This window comes from Monocercomonoides exilis (assembly GCF_001643675.1).
Source record: "Monocercomonoides exilis strain PA203 chromosome Unknown scaffold7-2047599, whole genome shotgun sequence".
Taxonomy (NCBI): Eukaryota; Preaxostyla; order Oxymonadida; family Polymastigidae; genus Monocercomonoides; species Monocercomonoides exilis.
In genome coordinates, this window is record NW_027150552.1 from 1,230,964 (window position 1) to 1,256,229 (window position 25,266).

The window sequence follows — 25,266 nt, forward strand, 5'->3', positions numbered from 1 at the left end:
AATAAATATTTGACTTTTTTCTTGCAGTTTTTCACAGAGTCACTCATCGATCATCAACTTTAACATTTTTTATTATGAAAAAATGATAAAAACCATTAGAAACAGAAAACATTTTTTTTTTTAATAAATGTATCTGTTATTCCATATTCAGTCATCATTTCGACTTTTAAAATACTTATTTCCTCTTTTTCAAAAAAAATTAATTCTGATTTATTCATATTAATTTTCGAATGCATCTTATGAAAATTTATTTTTTTATTTTTAATTTTTTACTTATTCTTATTCTTTTTTTTATTCGCATTTTTATTCTTGTTTTGTTTTGTTTTGTTTTGTTTTGTTTTGTTTTGTTTTGTTTTGTTTTGTTTTGTTTTGTTTTGTTTTGTTTTGTTTTGTTTCACATATGGGGTATAATTTTCACATTTAAAAAAAAAAAAGCATCAATATGTTTCTAACTGTTTTTACAACCTTATCATGATAAGTCTTTCATTCTCGTGATAAAAAAACATGGAAATTTTCAATATAGAGAAAAATATTTATTAGAGCAAAATGGAACAAATTTCATTAAGCAAATATATCGTCGCTTATTTCGGTTTGTTCGTTTTTTTGCTGTAATTATTAATATTTTAAAAAAGAGATTTGTGCCATCTTTGTAATTTCAATTTTCGAAAATTTTCAAAACTGTACTACTTAATAATACTCTTTGATAAAATGAAGAGTTTTATTCAATATTGAATTTTCAATTCTTATAAAAGACTTGCAAAAAAAAATGATGCTTGTTTTTTTAGAAAATCATTTACCACTTCCTTTGGATAAAATATCAGTGAGATTTAATCTTTCAAATGAGCGAAATATATAAGGAATTATCACAAGCTATATAATAAAGAACTGCGTTTTTGAATTAACAAAATTTCTTTCAACATAATTTCAGGCAAATATTATTCAGATAGTTTTTATTGCACGAGGTGTTACAAATAAACCGAATAAGATTCATTTCTCAACTGAAATGCAAAGAATGGATCAGTTGATAATTCTTCTTTTTTTGTTATCACTGAACAAGCTTTCATCATATTTTCACTTCGTCATATTCGCTTCAATGAAATGAAAAAACAAACAAATATATGGCTGATCATTTTTGAAATCACACTTTTGTTCGAGTTTTGATAAAAATTATAATCTCTATGGGATTTTGAAAAATTGAACTAAACAAATGATACACGTTGTTTGTGATGTTGTTATTGCAGAAACAAAATTTCCACAAAAATCACATTGAGATTTAATTTTTGATCAAAACTCTAACGAAAGAATGATTTCAAAAAGGATCAGCCATATTTTGAAATCTCAAATCCATTGGAAATTCAATTCTCAGGAATTCCTAAAATTCCTTATTCTGTATCCCAATAAAGTGAAAATGAATGCTTTTCATTTTATGTGAGTTAAACTTGAGTTGATATAAAATGAAGATGATTATCAAAAATTAAACATCGAGCAGTTGTTGAGAAAAAAATATTGTTTTGAATTTTCGCATGCGCAATGTTTCAAACTGAATTTTGTTTCAACACACCAAATTGCATAAAAATGGAAATATAGAATATGTGATAACAATTTCAATAATTCAATATTATTTCTGGTTATATTTCGAGAATTGTGATAGAATATTATCAAAAATCGTAAAAATAATATTTTATAAAGATTTCTTTAAAGATCTAATTGTGAAAAGGGTGATAAGTTTTGTGATCCAAACTTTTTTCGGTCTGTTGATAATTATTGATTTTTGTGTTACAAGCTGAAATTGTTTCCATTGAATGTTCAATTTTTTTTATTGTACCACAAGCTAAAGTTAAAAATGAATTCTCAACAAAATCGTTTGAAAATTGAACAATTTCTTTTTAATATTCATTAGATACAATGCAGATTAAGTTGGGAAATTTGAATTAATTGAGGTTTTTTAAATAAACCTCTATTAATTTGAATTAATACCACTCAATTCAAATAAAAGCACAAAATTTAAAAATCACCATCCTAATTCTAATTAGAAAAGATCATTCAAATTGATAATAATTGTGGGAAAGGAAAATAAAACAAACAAAAAACACTAATTAAAACAAAGTGTAAATAAAAGAAAAATCAAACCTTTTTTGACAGTTTTATTTACGAAATCTTGATAATTCGACGGAAGCGTGAAAAAAAAGCTAAAATTAAATAAATGATAAATATATAATTTGTTTACAAGGTGAAATAAATATTTGATTTGAGTTTTGTGTGAAGAATGATTCGCTTCGAAGTAATTTTTAGAGTTTTTGCATAAATATTAAAAAGAAAACAACAATATTCTGAAAATTCTGATAAATTAATTTGTTTCGTGAGTGTATTTTATTATACAGAATATATTATCATATTTACATAGAATAGTGATGTTAAAGCTGCAGAATCGTAGGTCTATTTCCTTTTCCTTTTTCATTTTCCTTATTTCATCATTTTTTCTCTCATTTTCTCTTTTGCCGTAATCTCATAATTTCTAAATGATCTTTCTCTTTTACTTAAATTTAACCTCTCTCTTTCTTATCACTTCACGCATCTTCTTTATTTTCGTTATCATTTATCTCTTCATTTTCATTCCACATCCCCATAAAATCTCTAATGCCAACTTCTTTGAAAAGAAGAACTTTTTCTTCCTTTCGCCTTTGCATCTGTTTTTAGAAGCATCCCACGTTCTCTGTAATTTTTACCTCCTTCATTTTCTCGATTTCCGTTTTCCTTTCGCTCACACAGCAGCTGGAGAAGGTGGTGCTGCTCACCGAAAATGCGTTGGCAGGTGCAGATGAGGCGAATGAGATGCACCCACCATTTGTAGCAGTCTGTGGGTTTTGTGAAGCTGAGTTGATGTTAATCATGGTGCAGTTGGTGAGGGAGAGGGAGAGGGCAGGGGAGGTGGCAGAGGAGAGGACACAGCTGGTGGGGGTGGCAGTGGAGGTGATGTGGGTGATGTTGGAGGAGTTGAGGGTGAGGGGAGCGGTGAGGGAGGTGAGGTGGAAGATGCTTTGGCTGTTGAGGGCGAGTTGGGTGATTGCTGTGTGGTTGAGGGCGAGGGAGCCAGCAGTGAGGAAGAAGAGGGGTGTGGTGATTGAATTGGAGGTTGTTCCAGTGATGGTGGTTGTGTTGAGGTTGAGGGAAGGGGAGTTTTGGGAGAGGTGGAAGAGGATGGAGGTGATGGGATTTGAGGAGTTGTGGGCGACGGTGAGGGCAGAGACTGTGAGGGAGCTCAGTGTTTGTCGGAAGAGGGCAGACGAGGCAGATGGATCTGGTGAAGAAGATGTTGAGAGAGATGATGAAAACGATGAAAATGAAGAAAATGATGATTATGAAGGTTGAGGAATGCCACTGGAGGCGATGGTGGTGGCGGTTGTGCCATTTCCAGTGATTTTTGTATTTGGGGCACGGAATGAGAAAGTCTTTGTAGAAGCGAAAGTGGAAATGAGAAGAGAGAGGGAGGCATCGCTGAAGGGAGCAACGCATCCGAGGGCATACTCCACTGTGGCACAGGGGCTTTGCTGTGTTTTGCCACAGGCATCGACATCACTTCCACCATTTGCAACAATTTTGTTCTGGTTGATGATTGGAAGCCAGCCATTACATGCAGTATTATCAGCTGTTCCTGCATTCCATACTCTCTTTGCTAAAGCTGTTGAACCACATTGCTGGAATGGAGACTGAATGATGCTGCTTCCACTGAAGAACACATCGTTTCCCCTTCCATTTGTGGAGGTGTTGTCATCGAAGAAACAGAAAGTGATGAATTTTGCCCCACTCATCCAAGTGAAGGTGTTTATGTAACATAGCCCGGCTCCTCCCCATGAAGATGATGAATTTATCAATTTGTTATTAATGAGCTGGCACTTTTGTAGTAAATATTAAAGAGATGTTACTGCTGGAGGATAATTAAATGTGATTGCTCCGGCCGCATCACCGCCAGTATTTGCAATACAGGCGCATTTGGTGAACAAAAATTTTGCATCTGATGGCATGTCGTCAAGCACTATTTCCCAACCAGTTCCACCCCAACTTGTTATTGAACAACTTTCAACTCTGTTTTCTGTTAGCAGCCGAATAGAATTTGTCTGCATTCCTCCAAGGCAATTCGCTCCTCCACCAGCAGCTGAACAATTTGTGTAATTGGATTTCGTAATGTTTCCATGAAATAAATGCAAGCTGTATGACGCTTCTCCTTCACCGTTGGATGAACTATTGTGAAAAGAACACGATATGACTGTGAGATTTGCATTTTCGCAGTTGACTTCATGTGCTCCACCTCAATCGCTTCCACCATTTGAATCATTCCATTCGCACCATTCGAAGCGATGGCTGTTCACATCAAACAAAATCAGTCTTCCAGGTTTCTTTTTATTAGTTTCATTTCCAATGTGTTCAACAGAAGCATTTGATGAAAGAGCGTGTTTGGTGGAGAAAAGAAGCATTGAAGGCAGAGAGAGAAGCGTCGGAGCTGTTGAGAAAAGAGACGATAGAACTGTTGATGATGGTTTGAGTGTGCTATAATGGAAATCTGTTCATTGAGACGGGAGAAAATAAAAAGCTGAGATCGTCAAAATTCTTTTTGAACTTAGGAGTAATCCTGAGGATAGAGTGTGTTATAAATGTGGGATATCCAAAGGCAAAATGTTTGTAGAATTTGGAACTGTAAGAAAATTGTGTAATTTGCAAAATTAGAAGATAAATATCGAAAAAGTTAAATTTGTAAAAAAAATATTAAATGATCAATATTTAAAACGAAATCTTGAAAAATAACCATACATACTTTTCAAAATTCAGTGTTTTATATATTTCTTGTTAATGATTTTTAACATTGTTTTTCAACAAGGCGAAAAATGAAAAACAATATTGTTTGAAAATTGCTGTTGCTTAAATCGAAAAAAGCAGTAATTACCTTATGAGCACTGAACAAAATGGCACAGAAGTTGTTGTTGATGTTACAGTTATTAAGAAACAGTTTGCAATTGCGAAGTAATAAATTTAAAATTTGATGAAGCTATTATGATTTGTATATTGGGAAAAATGAATTTTTAATTGTTAAAACCATACATACTCGCATTTTATAACTCATGTTTTCAATAACATAAGTTGGAATAGCATTTTAAACGAATCATCGAATTATTCTATTTTTTCTAAGAAGATTATTGAAAGATCGAATTTTTCACAAAAAGAAAATCAAAAGAAACTTCAGTATTTTATATCAATCTTTCATGCTAATAATTTAACACAATCATTTTTCATGTTTTGAATATTTAATTCAAAATAGGATGAAGATTTAAAAAAAAAGCAAGTCAATTCAAATAAACAGGGGTTATTTTAAATAACCCCCACAATTTTAAATAATTTTTTCAATTTGAATAATTTGATACAATCTGCATTGTATCTATTCTCTATCATTCGAAACATCTTTTCATACAGTTTCAACGGAAAAATTTTAAATTCAAAAATTGACACTCATTTTTATTTTGTCATCAAAAAACCGTTTTTTTCACTTCTGGCATTTTTATTGAGAAAATTGGCAAACTTAATTGATTGTATGTGATAAAAAATTGTGAACGATATGAGTTTTCCGTTTGAAACTGTTGGAATATCACAAAACATTTAGTGATTTAATCATTTGAGCATGGACACAAAAATGATAATTCAATTGATTTTGAAATCTGAGAAAGTTGAATAAAGTGATGAGCGAAACCATTTTTTTAAGTTTTAACAAAAAATGCTTGAAAGTCGATATAATGGATGAAATTTGAATAAGACATTTTTATTTGAATAAAGATGGTTTATATAAATAACTGGCCTTTATTTCAAATAAAGTCAGATCATTCGAATTAAAACTTTTTATTCGCATTTCATCCAATACCTTCAAATTCATATCAGAAAATCTATTTCATCATTTTCGAAAAAAAGATGAATAAATATTTTCGTGCAAAATTTTCTTTCCAATATTAAAATTTCGCAAATTTTCTAATTATTAACTAAACACTCTTTTTTGAAAAAAATATTGTTTCAAATGTTTTTTCATAGCTTTTTTTTTTCTTTAATAATTATGTAGTTTGACTTGTTGCAAGAAAAAGCAATTGCACTCTTTTTCGGTTTGAGGATACTCATTATATTTCTTTAAATATTTTTCTTTTCAGATTACTATTCTATCATTTAAGCAATTTCAAAATAAAACTATTGAATTTTTATGTTGCATATTACAGACATTGTATTGAATAAACATGTAACAAAATACTTATTTTAAAGAAAACAAGTGTATTCATTCATATCATCAACCCTGAATTCCATCAACCCACCATATTCAGAGTCAATAACACCTAATGTGAGTCTTTGTGAATCTTCAGTAAACGAAAATCCACCCAAACTTCCAAAATATTCCACAGTTTGTCTCTTAGTGTAATCAGGGATTCCACTGAAGCATCGATAAATATGTAGGTAATCTCTTTCTTCTCCAAAGGCAAAGTAGTGTCCATCGGGGGAGTATCTAATTTGCGTTTTAATCAGAAATTCAACAATATCAGGAAAAAAATTACAGAGATAAAAAAGAAAAAACTTAGCATTTAAAAGAATCAAACTTCACCAATTTTACCGAATCTGATATTGAGGGAAGAGTTTCAAGGGGAAACAGTACACGCAAATCCCATATTCTGTTTGCAGAAAACACAGCAATATTAGCCATAGTCAATGAAATGATGAATAATATGAAAAGAAGCAAATAATTGTAATATTTTCAATTTCAGATTATTCTTCAAAAATAAAAAAAACGCTTTCATACATTGCTGTTTGATCTTGTCCTCCAGTTGCCCAAGTCAGTCCAGTTTCAGAATTTGAAGCAGCCGAATAACTATCTTCGATAGAAGAGCACACCGGAGAAGGCTGCCAAGCTGTTGTACAATTGTTGTCCACATGTGCTTTCAAGCGATGCGTCAGAAAATTCGTTCGGGGATCCCACAAGCATGAGTAAACATCTTCAGACACAAAAGAGACAAGAGAATGTGTCGAAGAGTATTCAGCGTCCTATGAATGACGAAATAGAGATATAAAATAACGTTAAGGAATTGGAAAAATATCATTCTTTCATACAGTCGGGATGGCATCATAGCGAATAGAATTGATAACTTCATGAGTGCTTAAATCAATTACGCATACTCGTTTGGATGATGTTGATGCAATCAAATGAGGAGCTGAAGAAATTAATTGCATTTTGCACAAAAAGAGTTGAAAATCAAATGAGTTTTATAAAAGAAGCAAAAAGAAATTTAATAAAATGACAAACATCCGTTATACAACTGAAGGCGAAGAGAGTTCACTGATTCTTCTGGATCTAAAAAGAACATTTCAACATTCTAGTGGCAATTTCAAAATAAATAATGATTGCAATAGATATCATAAAAATTATCAATTTTCATAAAATAAAATTTTAAATCAGTTGAAAATTAACATAAAAAAATAATTTGATTATTATGTCCAATTATTCAGCAATCCAAATAACACAAACCTGCAAATTGCTAAGAGGAGCAACAACAATTTCGCCTTCTTCACAAACTGCACAAAGGAGTCCAAATGCTGTTGTAAAAGACACAATAGAAGAAGTCGAGATGGTTGGGATTTGGAGAGAATGGTACGGAGAAAAGGATGAAAATACAGATGACATCAACCGAGTGCTTGAATTCAGCATATCAAATGGATTATTTGAGTCTGTAGAATGAAGAATTGTCGTGCTGTCAGAATGCGAAAAACAGGAGGTATTGACCGAAGAAATTGATGACTCTAAGTTCGAATAGCCAAAATATGAAGTCGGACTAAACGCTTGCTGAATTCGCGAATGAGAAGAATGAAATTGTTTGATTGATGCACAACCAAAAGCAGTTGGCAATGAAGAAGAATATGAGTCTTTTGAATCTTTTGTAATCCTATTTTCTTTGTTGTTAATCTTCATTGATTTTCTATTTGAATTAGCACATGGTTCTCCAACGTTGTTAATAACACCCAGCATTTCGATTCTTTGGAGGTCTTGATCCCAATGAACATTGTTATCGGTAATTATTTTTTGTTTCACAAGGCCATCTCTATCGCAATCACCCCATTTTATCAAAGAACCCTCAAACGTTGTTTCAAATCTATTATTTTCAAATTTCTCAATTTTGCTGTTCCTTTCCTTTTCTTCTCCTTCATCCCTTTCGACTATTCGCTCTTTCACATCTCTTTGAGAAAGCAAATTTATTCCTTCTTTAATCTTTCTATTGCAACAAAAAACCGATTGATATCTGAAGACATCTTTATCATACATTCCAATATAGCCGCTTGAAAGAGGAACTAGTGTGACAGGGATGCGATGCCGACAATAATGGTGATGTTTCGAAGATGATTGAATAAAACTTGATGGCTTCTGATTCAAATGCGACAAAACTTTGAACTGTTCGAAAATATATCTTAATAAAAGCTGGCAATGCTCCTTCACAAGAGAATGTTGAGGCTTGAAAAAGAGTAAATGGTTCAGTAAATTCCATTTATCATCAAAATCTTCTCCAAAAATCTCTCTTCGAATTAATCTATTTTCGAATATTCCTTCTCTTCTTCCTCTGCAAAGTGGAACGTTTTTGTCTTTTTGGATCTCAAAAGATGGAATAAATGCATTTCGTGGAGGAGTTAACAAATTAAAAGCATTATCTGAATGGTAAACGCTTGAAGAAGATTTGTCTTTAAATAAGATATCTGCTTCAGATCCAAATAAAATATGAGTCACTTCTTCGATTCCAACTTCTTCATCATCCCATTCATTGAATAATTTCCATCCTTCATTCAAAGAGAGAAGTGATAGATCGCTTTCACTAAGAGAATCAGAATATGAACTGATTTCTTCTGAAATGTCTACTCTTTGTTGTAAAGCAGCTGTAGAAACTTTACCATTTGCTTCATTTTCTTCATTACAATTTGGAAAGTTCGAATTTTCAACGTAAACTTTGTCTTCAAATTTGCTACTAACTCTTATCTTTTCCCTCTTCATTCCAACATTATCAAAATACTCATCTTCATCAAATACAGATGAATTGCTTAATGAATTTGTTGCTATATCATCATTTAAATCAAAAATTGAAATTATATCGCTGTCATCTGCATCACTTCCATTTCCTTCTCTTCTTCTTTGCTGCTCAACCAAATTCTGATTTCCTGGTTCCTCTTTCCTATCTGCTTCACATTTCTTTCCAGAAAGCATCCGTTTTCGTTTTTTGATAAGTCTTAGTTTTTCTTCTTCGTTTTCTCTTCTCCATTTCTTTTTTATCAAACCTGCGCCTCCTCTTTCTATTTCTTTTCTTGTTTTCAACTCCTTTGCAAGCTCTTTATCTGATATATTTTCGATATCAAACTCGTAATTATCTGATGAATCATTCAGACTTTTTGAATCAGCCGCACCAAACTCATATTCATCCTTAGCTTTCCTCAATTCTTCGATTCTCTTTTTCAATCTGTTTCTTAAATTCTTTCGCTTTTCTCGTCTTTTCTCATAAAATATTTCTCTCTTTCTCTTTATTGCCTCTTCTCTTATCCTTTCTTTTCTCTTTCTTTCCTTCAAGTCTTTCCTGCCTCGCTCCATTGCAACTCTCCATTCCATTGGAAAGCGAAAAGAAGATAGTTGGCTCATGTTCAGAAGCACAGAAGAAGAAGGAGAAGGAAGAGGAATTCGAGAATTTGACAAAGGATCATCAAGAATAGAATTTGAGGAAGATGATGAAGACGTAGATGAAGATGAGGATGAAACAGAAAAGAAACGAGAATTTGAAGAATAAGAAACTTGATTAACTGAAGGGTCAATAGAAATTGAAGAAAGCATTGAAAGCGAAGGATTGCTTGGAAGAGATGATGGAGAAATAAAGGAAATAGAGCGAGGCTTTCTTTTTGACTGATAAGACGCAGGAAATGATGGGGCAAAGGAGAGTGCTGGCTGATAAATTGGCTGGAGAGGATCAAAAATGCAGATTCTGTTGTTATTCACATAAAGTAACAGAGAAAAAGTGGATGCTAAACCAGAATAATTCAGAGGAATCGAAGAAGAAGAAGAAGAAGATGGACAAATTGAAAGATAATGAACAAGATTTTTGGATTTCATGCTTTTGCTTTGAGGCTGTGAAAAGCGAGTGAATCTGAAAAATGAATAGAAAACAGAATGACTTTGATCAGTTGATGACAAAGGGGATGAATCAGAAGAAAAAGCAGAAGAAGAGGAAGAAGAACTAGAAGAAGAAGGGGGATGTAATAAAAATGGATAAACAGAAGGAGGATATGAAGGAGATTTATTTGATGCCAAGTTATCCAGCAGCAGACGAAGCGGTATCGAATGCAATGGACTGGAATTTTGCTTGGTTCGTAAGCTTCGTGGGAACAAAAACTGAGGAATTTGAATAAGGTTTGAAGAAGAAGATAAATAAGAGGTTGATAGAAGATGAGATAGAAGATGAAACGAACCATTCAAGTTGCTTTGAAGATGATCAAACAAAGAAGAAGAAGATGATGATGATGAAGAATGAGTATTCAATGTTGATTGGTCATTGCGGACATTATCCAAATCATAAGTGTCGATTGGTTTTTTTGCAAATTCTTGCTCCTCCATTCGATCTCTGTTTGCTTCTGTTTGAGAATTATCTGATAAATAAGTTTCGTTTCTTGTTAGATCTTCATCTTGCTTACTGTCTTCTTTGCTATCAATATTTATTTTAATTTTTATCTTTTTGAAATCTTCAAATGTGTTCATTTTTTTCTCGTTTGCATCAACCTCATTTTCCAATGGAGAATGTTGCATGCTCTGTTCAATAGCTGCTTCAATTGAATCATCATCATCATCATCATTATCATAATTATCAAACAAATAGAGAAACAGTTTCACTGCGCTGTCAGATGAATGTAGCAATACATCAAAAGGAGAATCTTCACAGGAAGAAGAAAGACGAGGTTGTACAAGCTCATCAACAACAATACGAGATAAAGAAGAAGATGATGAAACATTGATCTGTGGAGGTTGAAGAAAATGCTGATTGTGCGAAAAAATGGATGGGGAAAGAGAAGATGAAAGCAGCAAAAGACAAGTCGAAGTAGAAAACGGTAAAGGAATTGATGATGAACGCGACGATGAGTCAAGCGGAAAATGTGAATGATATTTTGTCCATTTAACAATTGAGTTCAAAGACTTTTCTGATTTAATCAGATTATCACTGTCATCATCATCATCACAAAATTCCTCTTCAACCAAGTCACACGGCTTGCAAATTTCAGTTGAATTTCCTCCATCTCCAGATATTCTGTTGATTGAATGTTGAAGTTCATTTTCTATTTCAGTGCTTCTTTTACTCTTCAAAAGAGGAGAGAACGAAGAATCCGGAGACAAAAGAGGAACGGCAATTGGAAACGAGGAAGAAAGCGGATTATGCTCTGAAGCAGAAGAAAAGATGGCAAAATCTTCATTTTTGTTATTCGATAAGGAAGCATCTTTTGGTGTGTTCTGCATAAGAACAAGCGAAGAAAGAGGATTTTGTGAGGGGAAAGCACAAGCATTTGAAGAAGTTGGATGGGAAGATAAAGTCAATTGTGATGGCTGAATCTGAGAATTATGTTGTTGTTTATCTGCATTTGAGCTTCTTGGATTTGCAGTGAAATCAAAGTTATCAAACATTTCATTTGGAGAATAGAAAATTTGATCAAAGAAAGGATCGTCTATGAAAAGCAAAGAAGAAGAAGAAGGAGCAACAGAAGAAGAAGAAGAAGAGTACGAAGAAAACCCAGAATAAAAAGTGGAAGGAAAGGATGTTGATCCAGCAGGGAAAACTGAAAGATAATTTGACAAAGAAAACGAAGATGGAGGTGAAGAAGAAGAAGAAGAAGAAGAAGAAGAAGAAGAAGAAGAAGAAGAAGAAGAAGAATTCAATAATGATTGGTCCAACTGTCTTGCAGGATGAAGAGGAATTGCATAGAACTCATCTGCAACAGACAGTTCGCTCCAAGTTTCATCCTCTTTTTCGTTTCTAACCATTTCTCCGTTATTCAGTTCATAGTCAGATAATGAGTAGAAATTGTCCAAAAATTGAGAGCTTTTCTCGTCTTGTACAAGTTCAATTGCATCTGTGTTTGTAAAATCATCAGAAGTACAGTTGTTGACATATTCAGTATAATCTTCTTCATAACAAGCTTGCATTTCATTTTCACTGTCTGCCTCTTTCTTCTCTTGCTGTTGTTGTTGTTGCATTATGTTGCCAAATGTATCTTTGATATTTTCTATCTGCGCATAAAAATCTTCTTGCAATTCTTCAGATTCCGCTTTTCCAATTACAGTTATAGAATGTTCTTCTTTTCCTTTTATTTCTTCTTTTTCATCCTTTATTGTCACTTCAGTTAATGAGATATCTTTGATGTTATTGTCGTCATCAAAATAAGCCATATATTCATCATCGTAATCATCTTTTCCTTCTTCTTCTTCTATTCTTTCCTCTTCTTCTTTTCCTTCTTCTTCTTTATCATCATCATCTTCTTCGCTCATTCTATCAGCTGTGCATAAGACGAAGAGCGCAAATAGTGATGTTATATGCGATGGAATAAAGTCCCTTCCACAAACATGGTTGAAAGGCGAGAAGAAAAGTGGGAAAGACGAAGACGAAGAGAAAGAGGAAGACAATGATGAAGCTGAGGAAGAAGAAGCATTATATTTCTGAGCATCATCAGAAGAGGGTGGAAGAGAAGAAGATAAATACGAAGAAAATAAATGTCTTGATACTCCTTTCTTTGCATATGCATCGCCAAAAGAAGAAAGAGTTGCCAAAATAGGAAACGGGGTTGAAACACACTCGTCAAAATACTTATTTAATACTTCGTTTGTTTCAGTTATCATCTGAATTTCTGATTCCGAGTCATCTTTCGGATTGAACAAAACATCTGTATCGTTTCCTTCATATTCAACAGACAAAGGCGATGGAGGAGGTGGTGGAAGCAATAAAGATTGGGATGATGAAGATAAATAAGGAGGAGGAGGCGGTGGAGGAGGAAGATTTAAAAGCGATGGTGATGCATTATCAACAATTTGATGAATGTCATTCAAATCAGAAGAAGAAGAGGAGGAGAAGGAAGAGGAAATAACAGAAGAGTCTGATGATGATGAAGATGACGTCAATGAAATATTCTGTTGTGCTGAGGGCTCTAATGAATCATGTTGGATACTTTGCTGATCAGAAGGTTGTTTAGTATGTTGGAGCAGAATTTCATTAAGTGAGGCAATTGGGTGTGAATGCGTATGCAAATGAAGTAAATTTGGATAAGTTGGCAAAATTTGGTTAGAAACTCCTGTTTTTTCAAAAATTCTTGAATGATTCGAAAATGATGTGAGATGGGGAGAAGGAGGTTGAGGAGGAAGCGAAGAAATTGAAGTTGAAAGAGTTTCTTCTTTATTCTCATGAGTTGATGCATTTTGAACAAATGATGGAGACAAATCAACAAACCTCTGAGTCTTGGGGAATTGTGAAAAAGCAGACAAGGAAGAAGAAGAAGAAGAAGATGATGATAAGGATGATGTCGAAGTCGAAGCAGCAGCAATAATAGAAGAAGAGGAGAAAGAAGTAGAAGTAGAAGTAGTAGTAGTAGAAGAAGAAGATATTGAATCTGTTATTAATTCTGTAGTTGATGTCGAACGCGATGAATGAATTGTGATTGGTGCAGTTGCCTCAGTCACAAGCTCAATATGCAGATAACTCCCTTCACTTGCATCCAAATTATCGATTGGTTGAATGAAACTCAAGGGAGAAACAGAAGAAACTGAATAAACAGGAGAAGGAGCTGATGACATTGGAAGAGAAAGAGAGCGAAGACGAGGAGCTGGTGGAGGAGACGGAAAATGAACAGAAGCAGCGTTTGAATTAGCTGTATATTCAGAACATTCATTCAATGACTGTTCTTTTTGCTCCTCAAATTCATCCTTCTTCTCCTCCTTTTTCATCATCTTCTTTTTGTTTCTTCTTTCGTGTTTATGTTTCTTTTGCTTTGTCATTTTTTCAGCCTCTTTTTCAGCTGTTTGCTCTACGATATGCTTCATGTACTTCACTTTGGACATTCTTGAAGCCAATTCATCTTCAAACGAGTTTGCAAACATGTTTGGTGAAAAGAAAGGAGGAAGATAGTTCGAAAATCTGTTTGGAAGAGAGTTGTGATGTTCAGATACGGAAGAAGGAGAGGAAGAGGAAGAGGAAGAGGAAGAGGAAGAGGAAGAGGATGTGGATGAAGTTGAAGGAAAATATGAAGAAGAAGCAGAAGTCGAAGAAAACATTGAAGTGGAAGAAGAAGGATACAATCTGTTGTGTATTTTCAGCATCCAATTGATATAACCAGGAAGTGCTTCGAAGAAGGAAGCAGACGAATGGACAACAAGATTGAGAAGGTAGAAGTGGTAAATAAAAGGCAGGTGATTCGTAGAAAATGTTGAGAGAACAGAAGAGACTTCATGCAGAAAAGAGAACATGAAGTTTTGATTGAAGGATTTTTGTGATGAGTTTAAAGAAGTATATCTGTTATCATTGAACAGTTTTCTGTCTGCTTTCATGCCATTTTTGTGGCCAAATTGAATGCGCCACATCTTCTCAATGAAGCGAATCCAAAAAACGACAAGTTTTGTGGGGTTTAACTCATTTGCAGAATGAGAACGAGAAAAAGAAAAAGAAAAAGAGGAATTGGAAGCATAACATGAAGAAGGAGAAGAAGAGGCAGGGGACTGAAGAAGAGGAGGAGATGGGGTTGGAGAAGTCGATGAGTCGATATGAGAATATGAGAAAGAAGGAGAAGGAGTAGTAGAAGAAGGAGGAGACTGAGACTGAGACGGAGACGGAGAAGGAGATAAAGAATCAGATGGAGATGTGGCTGGGATTGGAAGAAATTGGGTATTTGATGAATGTGAAGAAGAAGAAACAGAAGAAGAATTATAATTCGAAGAAGAAGAAGAAGAAGAAGCATTTGCAGTTTCTGTTGTGAAGGCAGTTTTATGTGCAGTTGAAGATGCAAAAATAGGGGATGATACACGAAATGGAATGTCTTCGAATATTCCAGGCTTCAACAATGTCTTTCTTTCGTCCTCTTCCTCTTCTTCCTCTTCTTCTTTTGCTTTTTCTTCTGGCTTATTCCACTTTCGGTGACTTTTATGCACACTTCTTGTGAAATAGTTATAATTCTTCTCTTTTTCACATTCCCTTTTATCACCTTCCTCTTCTTCACCTTCCTCTTCTTCAAATCTTTTTTCTTTTTCTTTCTCTTCTTCCATTGCGACAGAAGGAAAAGGTGGAAGAGACAAAAAATGGCAAATTGCTCTTAATCTGCGCAGTGCAAACATGGCAGATCCGAAAATAGCAAAAAGAGAGGAAAAGATGAAAGATGAGTGAAGATAAGGGAAGTGAAGAGGAGGAGGAGAGGAAGAACTGAATGAAGAAGAAGAAGAAGAAGAAGAAGGATAAGATGATGATGAAGATGATAAATAAGTATTCATAACAAATGGAACATTGTTAGGAGAAGAACAAAGTTGAAGATAAGTGCGAGAAATAAGCTGTTTTGTGAAGGAAGGAGGAAAAGGAGGAGGGCGAGGAGGAAACGACTCGACAAAAGGAAGAGAAGAAGGAAGAGAACAAGAACAAGAACAGGAACAGGAACAAGATTGCTTATCATGTGAACTATGTGAGGATTGCACAGAAAATGGGTTTTGTGTGAATGAGCTTGTCGGCGGAACAAATATGACTGAGGAAGAGAAAGGAAGTTTCGAGGAAAGCGAAGGAAGAGAAGTGGAGAAAGCAGAGGCGGATGCGAAAGATTTGTTGAATGTTGAATAAAGTGATGGGAAATTCGTATTTTGTGCTGAATAAAGATTTTCATTGTTATTTTCACTGTTATCAAAAGACTCTTTATTGAAAGTGCTTTTATTTTCATATATACATTCTTTGTTCTTGCTTTTCTGTTTAATTTTACTCTCATTTTTGTTCGAATCAGAATTTTCAGTATTTTTGACAAAGAAAAGCGAGTAAAAAGGATCAATTGTTGCGAAGATGGCTTTGATTCTATCAGAACTCAAAAGAGACGAAGGGATATAGAAAGGCAAAGAAGGCAGTTGTGCTTCTTCTGAATGAGGAGGCGAGACAATGGCTGGAGAAACAGAAGGAGAAGAAGAAGAAAAGGAAATAGACTGAGAATATGACTGAGAAGTTGGCAAAATAGACGATGAAGGAGGGAAAATAGAAGATTGAGACGGATTCGAAAGAGAAAGTTGTTGGTAACGAATAGGAGAGGATGATGGAGAAACAGACACAAATGGAGAAAGAGAGGAAATTAAAGGCGGAGGAGAAGGAGAAGGAGAAGGAGAAAGAGAAGGAGAAGATGTTCGAGAAGATGAAGGAGAGTGAGAAGGAGATGTGAAAGAAACAAACTGATTAGAAACAGAAGAAGCAGCTGATAAATTCTTTGTTGAAGATAAAGACGAAGAAGATGAAGAAAGAAGACGTGAAGTTGAAGACAAAGTTCGCAAATGTTTGCTGCTTTTTGAGAATAGCTTTGACTTTTGTGTATTTTGGAATTGCTTTAGTTTTTCAATTGATTGCATTTGAGTGGCAATCATTGAGAAAAGGATGTTTGGAAGAATAATATAGCTTGGTAATACAGAAGAAGTAGAGGAAGAGGAAGAGGAAGAGGAAGAAGCTGATGATGAATATGAGGATGATGAATAAGGTGAATTTGATATTGGACAATTAAAAGAAGTGTTATTTGATGAAGAATTAACTGTCAAATCTACTAAATGTTTTAGAGGATTTGAGAAAGCGGGAGGAAATGGAGAAGGAAGAGGAAGCGAATTAGGATAAAGAGACGAAAAATATTTCTCAAATGATTTAAGCTCAACAGAATTCTGTTGATTTTTGTGATCTTCCTCTGTTGCTTTCTCTTCATTCTTTCCAGTTTTATCCATTTGGCTTTTCTTTATCGTATCCATCTTCTCCTTCTCCTTCTTCTTTTGCTTTCTCTTTCTCCTTCTCTTCTCCTTTTCACTCAAAACATATCCCTTTGCAGCAAACCGCTTGAGCTTCTTTCTGAATCCGCTTTCTTCTTCGAACAGACACCAATTAACTTCTTCATTCTCCACATCTTTGTAAAATGAGGAAAGATCAGAAGAATCTGATGAAGACAATGAACTTTTGCATTCTCCATCATTCTCTTCTCTTCTGCCTTCTTCGTAATCTTTCTCTTTCTCATTCAATTTCTTCATCATCTTTCTCCAAATGCTCGTCATTCCTCTATTTGCCTCCATCTTCAGTTGATACACTTCTTTCTTCCGTTCTCTTTCTCTGATCATCTTTCTCAGCTTCTTCTCTTCTCTCTCTCTTCTTCTTCTGTACTTTACCACATTTAGCAACCTCACTATCTTTTCACTTAGAGACAGAATACGAAGCAGCATTATTCTTTCCTTTGGATCAACAAAGAGAGGAGGATAATTGAAAATGCCTGAAGGAGTTATTTTGGGGGCAAAAGGAATATCAGAAAGCAAAAAAGGCTGAAAATGCTGTCTATTTCTCGATGAAAGAAGATTGACGTAATTTCTTGTCTTCACTTTGTTTGCTCTTTCAATCGCTTCGTTTTCCAGATGAAGCAAAGAAATGATGTTATTTTTGGTGTTTGATATTTCATTATCAATGCTGACTTTATCAGAAGATAAAGATGAAGAATTCTCTCTTAATGATCCAGGCACACGCAATGAATGAAGCTGCGTAATTGGAGCAAGTTCCAGTGATTCTGCATTCAGAATGTGAGAGTGAAGATAAACAGGATTTAGACTGATTTCATCTGATGTGGAAGATGAAAACGGCTTTGAAGAAGGATTGTATCGTGATGTGCTTAAACTTCCATACCAACTTCTTGGTGGTGGCAATTCTTTTCCCATCTCCTCTTCCTCTCTTTCAAGCATCCTCAGTTCATCTTCATCGCTAACATCAATTCTCATTTTCTTTATCCACTCGTACAAAGTCCTCCACATCTTCATCATAATCTGCCTCTCCATTTCCAATTCTCTATCCAAAATCGACGTTTTTGGAAGGAAATACCCTTCTCTTAGTGATTCCTCAATCTCTATTCTTCTTCCTTTTAACGTTTTTAAGACATCTTTTATCATTGCAGAAGGAATGTTTTGAGATGCTTTTAGAATTTTTGCGCTTTGCAAGGGAATAAAATGTGCAGGAATCCGAAAAACTGACTTGCCATTGGAAATAAACTCACCATAATAATCGCTGACAGTGAATGCAATCTTGTTAAAGTCAATGTTATTCACTTCAGTTGGTAAGCTACAAATGGAAGTATTTTTAGAGAGAGGAAGAATTTCACTTAAAATATTGCCACTTTCAATTATTTTTATGTTCTCAGCATTATTGTTGTCATTGTTTCCACTGCCACCATTATTATCAATTCTTCTAATATTTCTTTTGTTTTTGTTACTAACTGGAGTTGTTCTGTCTTCTTCCTTGTTATCTTCAACTGAATCTGAATCAAAATCTGAATCTTCTTCAACATCACTCCATCCAATTTCTTCGTCTGTTTCATTCATTTTGTCTTCTTTTTCCTCTTCCAATCTTTTATGTTCTATCACTCTGATATTCGAAAATTTCAGCATTTTTCTGCTTTCTCTCTGATTACTCGCATCTTCAAATAAATTGTCAGTAAATAACTGATTGTCATTTAATTGAGTACCATCAATATCATTTCCTTTTTCTCTATCTTCTCCTTCTCCTGTTTCTTTTCCTTCTTGTTTCACAAGAACCTCATTCTTTTTATCGTTTTCTGCAAGTAATGACTCACTTTCTCTTTCTGTATAAAGTATATTTTGCAGCAAAGCAGAATCTCTTCCGCTTCTTCCGCTTCGCGTTCTTCTCCATTTGGATGCAGAAGCAGTTGTTGATGGCGTTAAATTAGAAGACGTGGTAGTAGTAGTAGTAGAAGATGATGAAGATGAAACAGGAGTCTTAATGACAGAAGAGGTAAGAGGTGAATGATGATTCAATTGAGAAGTTTTGGTTATTAGATGAATTCTTGGTGGTGTTAAAAGATTGAAATTTGATTGCAGTGTATGTGGTGATGCCTTTCCGTCACTAACATCTGCAACTTCTTCTTCTTCTTCTTCTGTTTCGTAATTGCTTTTGCCAGTTTTAGTTAACTTTTTGCAAATTTCTTCATTTCCTCCATCTTCTGATTCATTATTTTTTTCTTGTGTTGTTAAGGATTGCACTTGTGGTGATGAAATCGTTGGGAATTGCATCAAAACAGGAGGCATTGAGATTTGCAGAGAAGGAATAGCAAACTTCTGACTGAGTGGAGGTGTAGGCAAAGATATCTGTGAGCCAATGATTGAAGATCTAAATTGAACATCAAATGAAAAGGAAGATGTTGCAATTGGAGGAGGAGGTGGTGGAAGAGGAAGAGGGTGAAGAAAATGTCTGGAAAGATGCTTTGGTGGAGGTGGGGGTGCTGGAAGAGTCAACCGAAGAAGGTCTGATTTTTGTGAAGAGAAAGAACGAATAGATAAATGAGGAGGAGGGGGAAGAGCTGGTACGAATTTCAAATCTGATAAAAATGACAGATTAATAAATTTTGTGAAATTTCCCTCTTTTGATTTTTTCTCCATCATCATCTCCTTTTTATTTTCGAATTTGTTTCCTTTTTTATTTTTCTTTGATGCATTTTTCAGTATCAGAATTGGATATCTGTTGACTGACTGAATGAAATGAGTGAATTGGGAAGAGAAGTCTGACGAGGGAAGCATCAGAGCCATCCAATACTCATCAAGAGGAGAAAGGAGCGAGGCATAACGCTGGAGAATTAAGGGGGATCAAAATAATATATAGAAAAATAAAAGAAAGAAAGAAAATAATGAAATACAGAAATAAAGATGCAGATTTACAAGAAAATTTTGAACGAAAAAGAAAAAGAAAAAGAATTACAAAATACTCCAAAAGAATTTTTGTTGCATACTTTTCTTCTATTCATTTCCCTCTTTTTGTCCATGAAAAGAATCGCCATCGGTGGAATTTTGCTAATCTTATTCATTTCTTCTTCTTTTTCTTCCTCTTCGCTCGCTTCTTTCTCTGCCTCATCTTCCGAAATTGGTTCACTGCTAATCCTTCTAAACTGCACATCAGTTGAATTCTGATTGAAATTATCAATATTCTCTATGACCATATCATTTTCTCTGTTATTCACATCATTGTTCCTCTTTTTCCTCTTCTCCTTCTCCTTCTCCTTCTCCTTCTCCTCTTCCAATTCGTTGTTCAAATAAGCCATCTTCTTTGCCATTTTGTCAATCTCTTCATCTGGCTCTATTCCAAAGAACGACAAAAGCACATCTTTGACTGTTGGCGATCGTTTCATAATCCTCATATTTGAATGTTCCGAATTTTGATAATTATTCATTGACACTCCATTCTTTGCTGTTTCTTCCTTCTCCTTTGCATTCCTCTCCTTTATCTTTCTTTCCTCGTTCTCCTTTCTTGCTTTCTCTTCTTCTTCGATCAAGCTTTCTTTGTCATCAGCATCATCGATTCCTTCACTGCTCATTGACAGAAAATTGACAAACGAGGCATGCAACGCGGAAAAGGCCAGATCAAAAGCAAGGGAAGAGGCAAAAGAGAGAACCACGCGATAGAAGGAGAGAGGAAGACGAGAAAAGGAAGAAGAAGAAGAAGAAGAAGAAGAAGAAGAGGAGGAGGAGGAACATGAAGGCGAAGCCTGGGAGCATTCAGATGATGAATAATCAGATAAGTCAGGAGATTGTGATGAAAACTCTCTTGATTCAAAAATTTGTTCTCTCTTTTCGTCTCTTCTCTTGTTGTTTCTTCTTCCTCTTCCTCTTCTTCCTCTTCTTCCTTCTTTTCCACATCTGCTCCTGCTCCTGCTTTTTCTTCTTTCCCTCTTTTTTGATTGCTTCTTTCTCAGCCTCTCTTTTAACAGAATCTTTCTCGCTTTCATAACCAACTCCAATTCATCAATTAGAGCGTCTTCAATTGCCTGGAAAAGCGAAACAAAGCAGCAGAAGAAGAAGCCAAGCGAATTCTTCTTTGAAGCCAAATGCAGACAGAATGAGAGAAGAGAAGAGAACTGAGAGGAAACAGAAGAAGAAGGAGAATACGAAAAGGGATAGGAAGAAGGAACAGATGGCAGTAAATAGGAGCTTGGAATAAGAGATGATGAATATGAAGAAGAAGAAGAAGAAGAAGAAGATGATGATGATGAAGGAATTTGAAGTTCATCTGGTTGATATTGACAAATATTCACTCCAAGTTCGCTTTTTCTTTTTCTATATTCATCAATTTCTCCTTTCTCTGCTCTATCTTCTCTTTCTTCTTCATCCTCTTCTCCTTCTTTCCCTTCTCTCAAAGGCAATCCCATTATTTTGTTTCCATCGTTGTTTGCATCTGTAATATCGTCCTCGCTGTCATCTTCACCATCTGTGATGATGTGCTGAGCATCGTCTAATTCCAACGGACTAAAAGTGCTATATGCATTTTCGACTTCGTCGCTTGCACATTCTTCTTCTTCCAATTCTTCATCATCATCAGCCATTTGTTCATTCGTGTTTCGCTTTCTTCTTTTTCTTCTGTTCCTTTTTATTTTGTTCTTTCCTTTATCTTCCATTTCTACCTCTCCTTCTCCTTCTCCTTCTCCTTCTCCTTCTCCTTCTCCTCCCTTATATCTCCTTCTTTCTTCTCCTTCTCCTTCTTCCTCCTCTCCATTTTTTTCGTCTTCTCCTTCTCCTTCACATTCTTCCTCATCCCTGTCTTTCTCTTCTTCGACCAGAGAGCTCTGTTCTGAGTCAAAAGATGGTAAAAGTGGGGTCAGTTGAGGAGAAGAGGATTCAGCAGAGGGAGAAAAGGGGCATTCAGGTGAAGCACGAGGAAAAGAAGAGAAGAGGGAAGAGACTGAAAGAGAAGAGTGGAGAGAGAGAAGAGAAGAAGAAGGGCGTAGAACCATTCGAGAAGAAGATGAAGAGGATGACATAGAAGAAGAAGAAGAAGAAGATGATGATGATGATGACAGATGAAGAGAAGGTTGTGAGGGAGAAGGGAAAAGTGTCCGTGAAGCAACTGGAAGTGCTGGTGTGGACAAAGTTGTGGAAAGAGGAGCAGAAAGCTGGTGGTTGTGGCCGTGAAAGCGATGAGGCTGCCGATAAGGGAAAAGACTTGATTGTCTGAAAGAAGGCAGAGGAAACGAAGGATTGGCTTCTGAAAGGGGAGAAAAGAAGTGTCGATCCAAAGAGCGCAGAGGAAAGCGTTGGTGTGCTCCATTCCTCCACTCCTTTTCTCTTCTTTCCTTTTCCTCTTGTTCTTCTTTTCTTCTTCTCTCATTTTCTCCTTCTTCCTCCTCATCCTCTTCTCTTTCTCTTCTCTTCTCTTCCTCAATTCTTGCTCCTTCACTTACAGAGTCTGGAATGAAATAAGCTCGAAATACTTTCCACTCATCCAGAAGATAATTCATACAGTTTGAAAGCGACGAAGAAGAAGTGAAAGAGAAAGAGGACGAAAAGGAAGACAGACCAATCTCAGACTCTTTGAGGATGTTCAAAAAGTTGTCGTCTTCGTCTTCATCTTCCCCCTTTTCCTCTTCGCTTTCTTCGAATTCTTCGTTTTCTGCTCCCTCACCCCCATCTCTGTTTCTTTCGTTCGCAGTATCATTCTGTTCGTTTCTTTTCTTTTTCCTCTTTCCCCTCTTATTTCTGCTGTGCTTATTCGAATCTTCTTCATTTCTCCCCTTCAGAATCGCATCGACTTCTCCATCGCTCCCTTCGTAGCATTCGAAGGAGTCACTCACATTGTCTTCATCTTCCACGTAGAAATCGTCTTTCTCGTTGTGCTTGCTGTTTGTGAGGCTTTCTTCGTAATTCAGCTCTTTTTGCAGATAATCTGAAAGAAAGTGAACACATTTCATTACAGAATTTGTGCTTTTCATGATGTTTCCATTTGATCTTTGATCAGTTGCTTCTTGTGGTTCAGATATGTCTTCGGTTCTTCTGTCAATTGAATCTTCCATTGCTACATATCCATTTTCTTTGTTTTGATAATCTTCTTTTCTCTCTTCTTTTTGATCATTGACATCAGTTTTATTTTCTTCTTCAATATTCTTTCCTTCCCATCCACTCATTTCCTCCAGCCTCCTTTTCGCTTTCTTCACAGCCCTTTTTGAGTAATATCTACGTGCTGTGATTCTTTTTTGTTCCTTTCTCTTCTCTTCTTTGGTTCTGATGCTATCAAAATACTCAGCATTCTGCTGGACACGATAGAATGATATGCGATAAAGTGTGTTGTTCTGATCCAGTTTGGACAGAATTGAAGTAACAGCTCTGTCTATCTGATACCTGCTTTCCTTTGAAGAACATTTTGCTTTGAAATTCAAGTGTTTTCTGGAATCATTGTCTGACTGTGAAAAAGTACCGAAAGGAGAGGCAAAAATTGGTTCATTGTCATTTGTTTCATCATTGTCTTCATCATCATCATCATCATCTTCTTCTTCTTCTTCAGCACCTTCTTCAACATCTTCGTGCCCATCACATTCAAAAGAGCTATATTCAGGTTTTCCATCCAATTCAGCAGATGATACATCTAAATACTGTTCTTTCATTGAGCTTTTCTGCAGTAAAGGAGATGCATCTTTGTTTTTCGTCAAAAAATCATTCACATTTTTCTGTTTATCTCCAAAAAATTTACGAATACGAACGATGCCTGTGATATGAGTGAAAGAAGAAGAATTAATCTCGTTTGATGAGGAAATCAAAAAAGACGATGAAGTTTGGCCAGACATCAGTGACGATATATATGTCGATATTGCTTTAGAGTGATAACTGGCAGTTGACGCATTCATAGAACGCACAGAAGATGATAAAAAAGACGACGGAACAAAAAAATGCAAAATGCGAGATCCGTTCGAAAGGCTGCTTGCGGAAAATACTAAAGAATCTTTCTGTGTTTCATCCGACTCTGAGTTCAACAAAATAGACTGATTCGCAAATAGCTGCTCAATTCCAGATTTAAATGACATCCTCCTTCCTTTTGAAATATTTAAAGAATGAATAAACGCCTCTTGAAATTGAGATTCATCGTTAAAAGAGTGAGGGGACTGTTTTCTTTGTAGAATAAAACTCCAACTTTTGTGATTCTGTTGTGAAAGATAAATAAATGTTGTTCGAATGAATTGCCTCAACGTCGCATTTTCGTTATTTTGATCTGTTGAAACAACAGATTGGCGAGCTTGTTCTTGATTTTCTGGACTCACGATCGGAACCTGTGGAGGTTCGTCAGAAGAAAAAATATCAATGAAATCCCTTTTCCAAATCACTGAAGTATCTTCTCGAAAAGGAATTCGCACAACTGTCATTGGAAGATTTGTATCCTGAAAAATAAAATAAAAATGCTGTTTTTTATAATAAAACATGAGAAATGAAAAACTTTCTTTCTTTCTTGAATAGTTTCCCGTGTATTTTCAGTATTTCCAAACTCCGGATTTGGAAGATTTGATGTGCGAAAATGGCGAGTAAATTCCCGAGATCTTTGAAGTTCTTTCCAAGATATTCCTTCGCAAAGATTATTTTAACATTAACGCATAACGAAAAAATAAATTTCATGAATAAAATAAAATTCAAATTAAAAAACCTTGAGGATCGATGTTTCTAAGTAAATAGTCTTTAGCAATGTTTTAATAAATGAAATAAAACATAAAATACATAAATGTCAATATAAAATAAACAGACCAAATGCGCTAACATCAAAATAGCCATTCTATTGCAAAAATAAAAGATATTTAAAATATTATTAAATTATGTTAAACATGTTTTTCATTATTGAATACCTGCACTGTAATGACATCCATAGAAATTTGTTGTGGTTTGCACCCATTGCATAATTTAATGGATCGAGCAATTTTAGATTCATTTTCTGAGGAACTTAACTCACTTTATGATTCAAATAAAATTCGAATTGAATCATTAACCCAATATGCAAAAACTCATGAAAATCTTAGCGCTGAAATTTCAAACATTATTGCAAGAAGAATAACTGAAGCACCTCCTGGTCAAAAATTACCTTCGTTATACCTTTTGGATAGTATAGTTAAAAATCATGGAGAGCCATGGATTTCTAGATTCTCTCCAATTCTTGCACGATTGTTTTCATCCGTGTATCAAAGCTCTGATTC

The 25,266-nt window shown here is 35.0% G+C and overlaps 2 protein-coding genes across 2 annotated transcripts; one reads left to right on the forward strand and one right to left on the reverse strand.

Annotated features, from left to right (window-relative positions):
- Positions 1-2,889: 2,889 nt before the first annotated feature.
- On the forward strand, positions 2,890-3,711 carry MONOS_34 (uncharacterized protein; the record flags this gene model as incomplete). The annotated part of the gene is made up of 2 exons (XM_067873399.1): positions 2,890-3,364; positions 3,449-3,711. The coding sequence occupies 2 exons, from the start codon at positions 2,890-2,892 to the stop codon at positions 3,709-3,711; spliced, it is 738 nt and encodes a 245-aa protein (XP_067733477.1).
- A 2,574-nt stretch (positions 3,712-6,285) lies between these two features.
- Positions 6,286-23,937, reverse strand: MONOS_35 (putative WD-repeat protein-like; the record flags this gene model as incomplete). The annotated part of the gene is made up of 7 exons (XM_067873505.1): positions 6,286-6,529; positions 6,621-6,692; positions 6,821-7,062; positions 7,129-7,229; positions 7,322-7,391; positions 7,544-19,897; positions 20,059-23,937. The coding sequence occupies 7 exons, from the start codon at positions 23,935-23,937 to the stop codon at positions 6,286-6,288; spliced, it is 16,962 nt and encodes a 5,653-aa protein (XP_067733478.1).
- Positions 23,938-25,266: the final 1,329 nt, after the last annotated feature.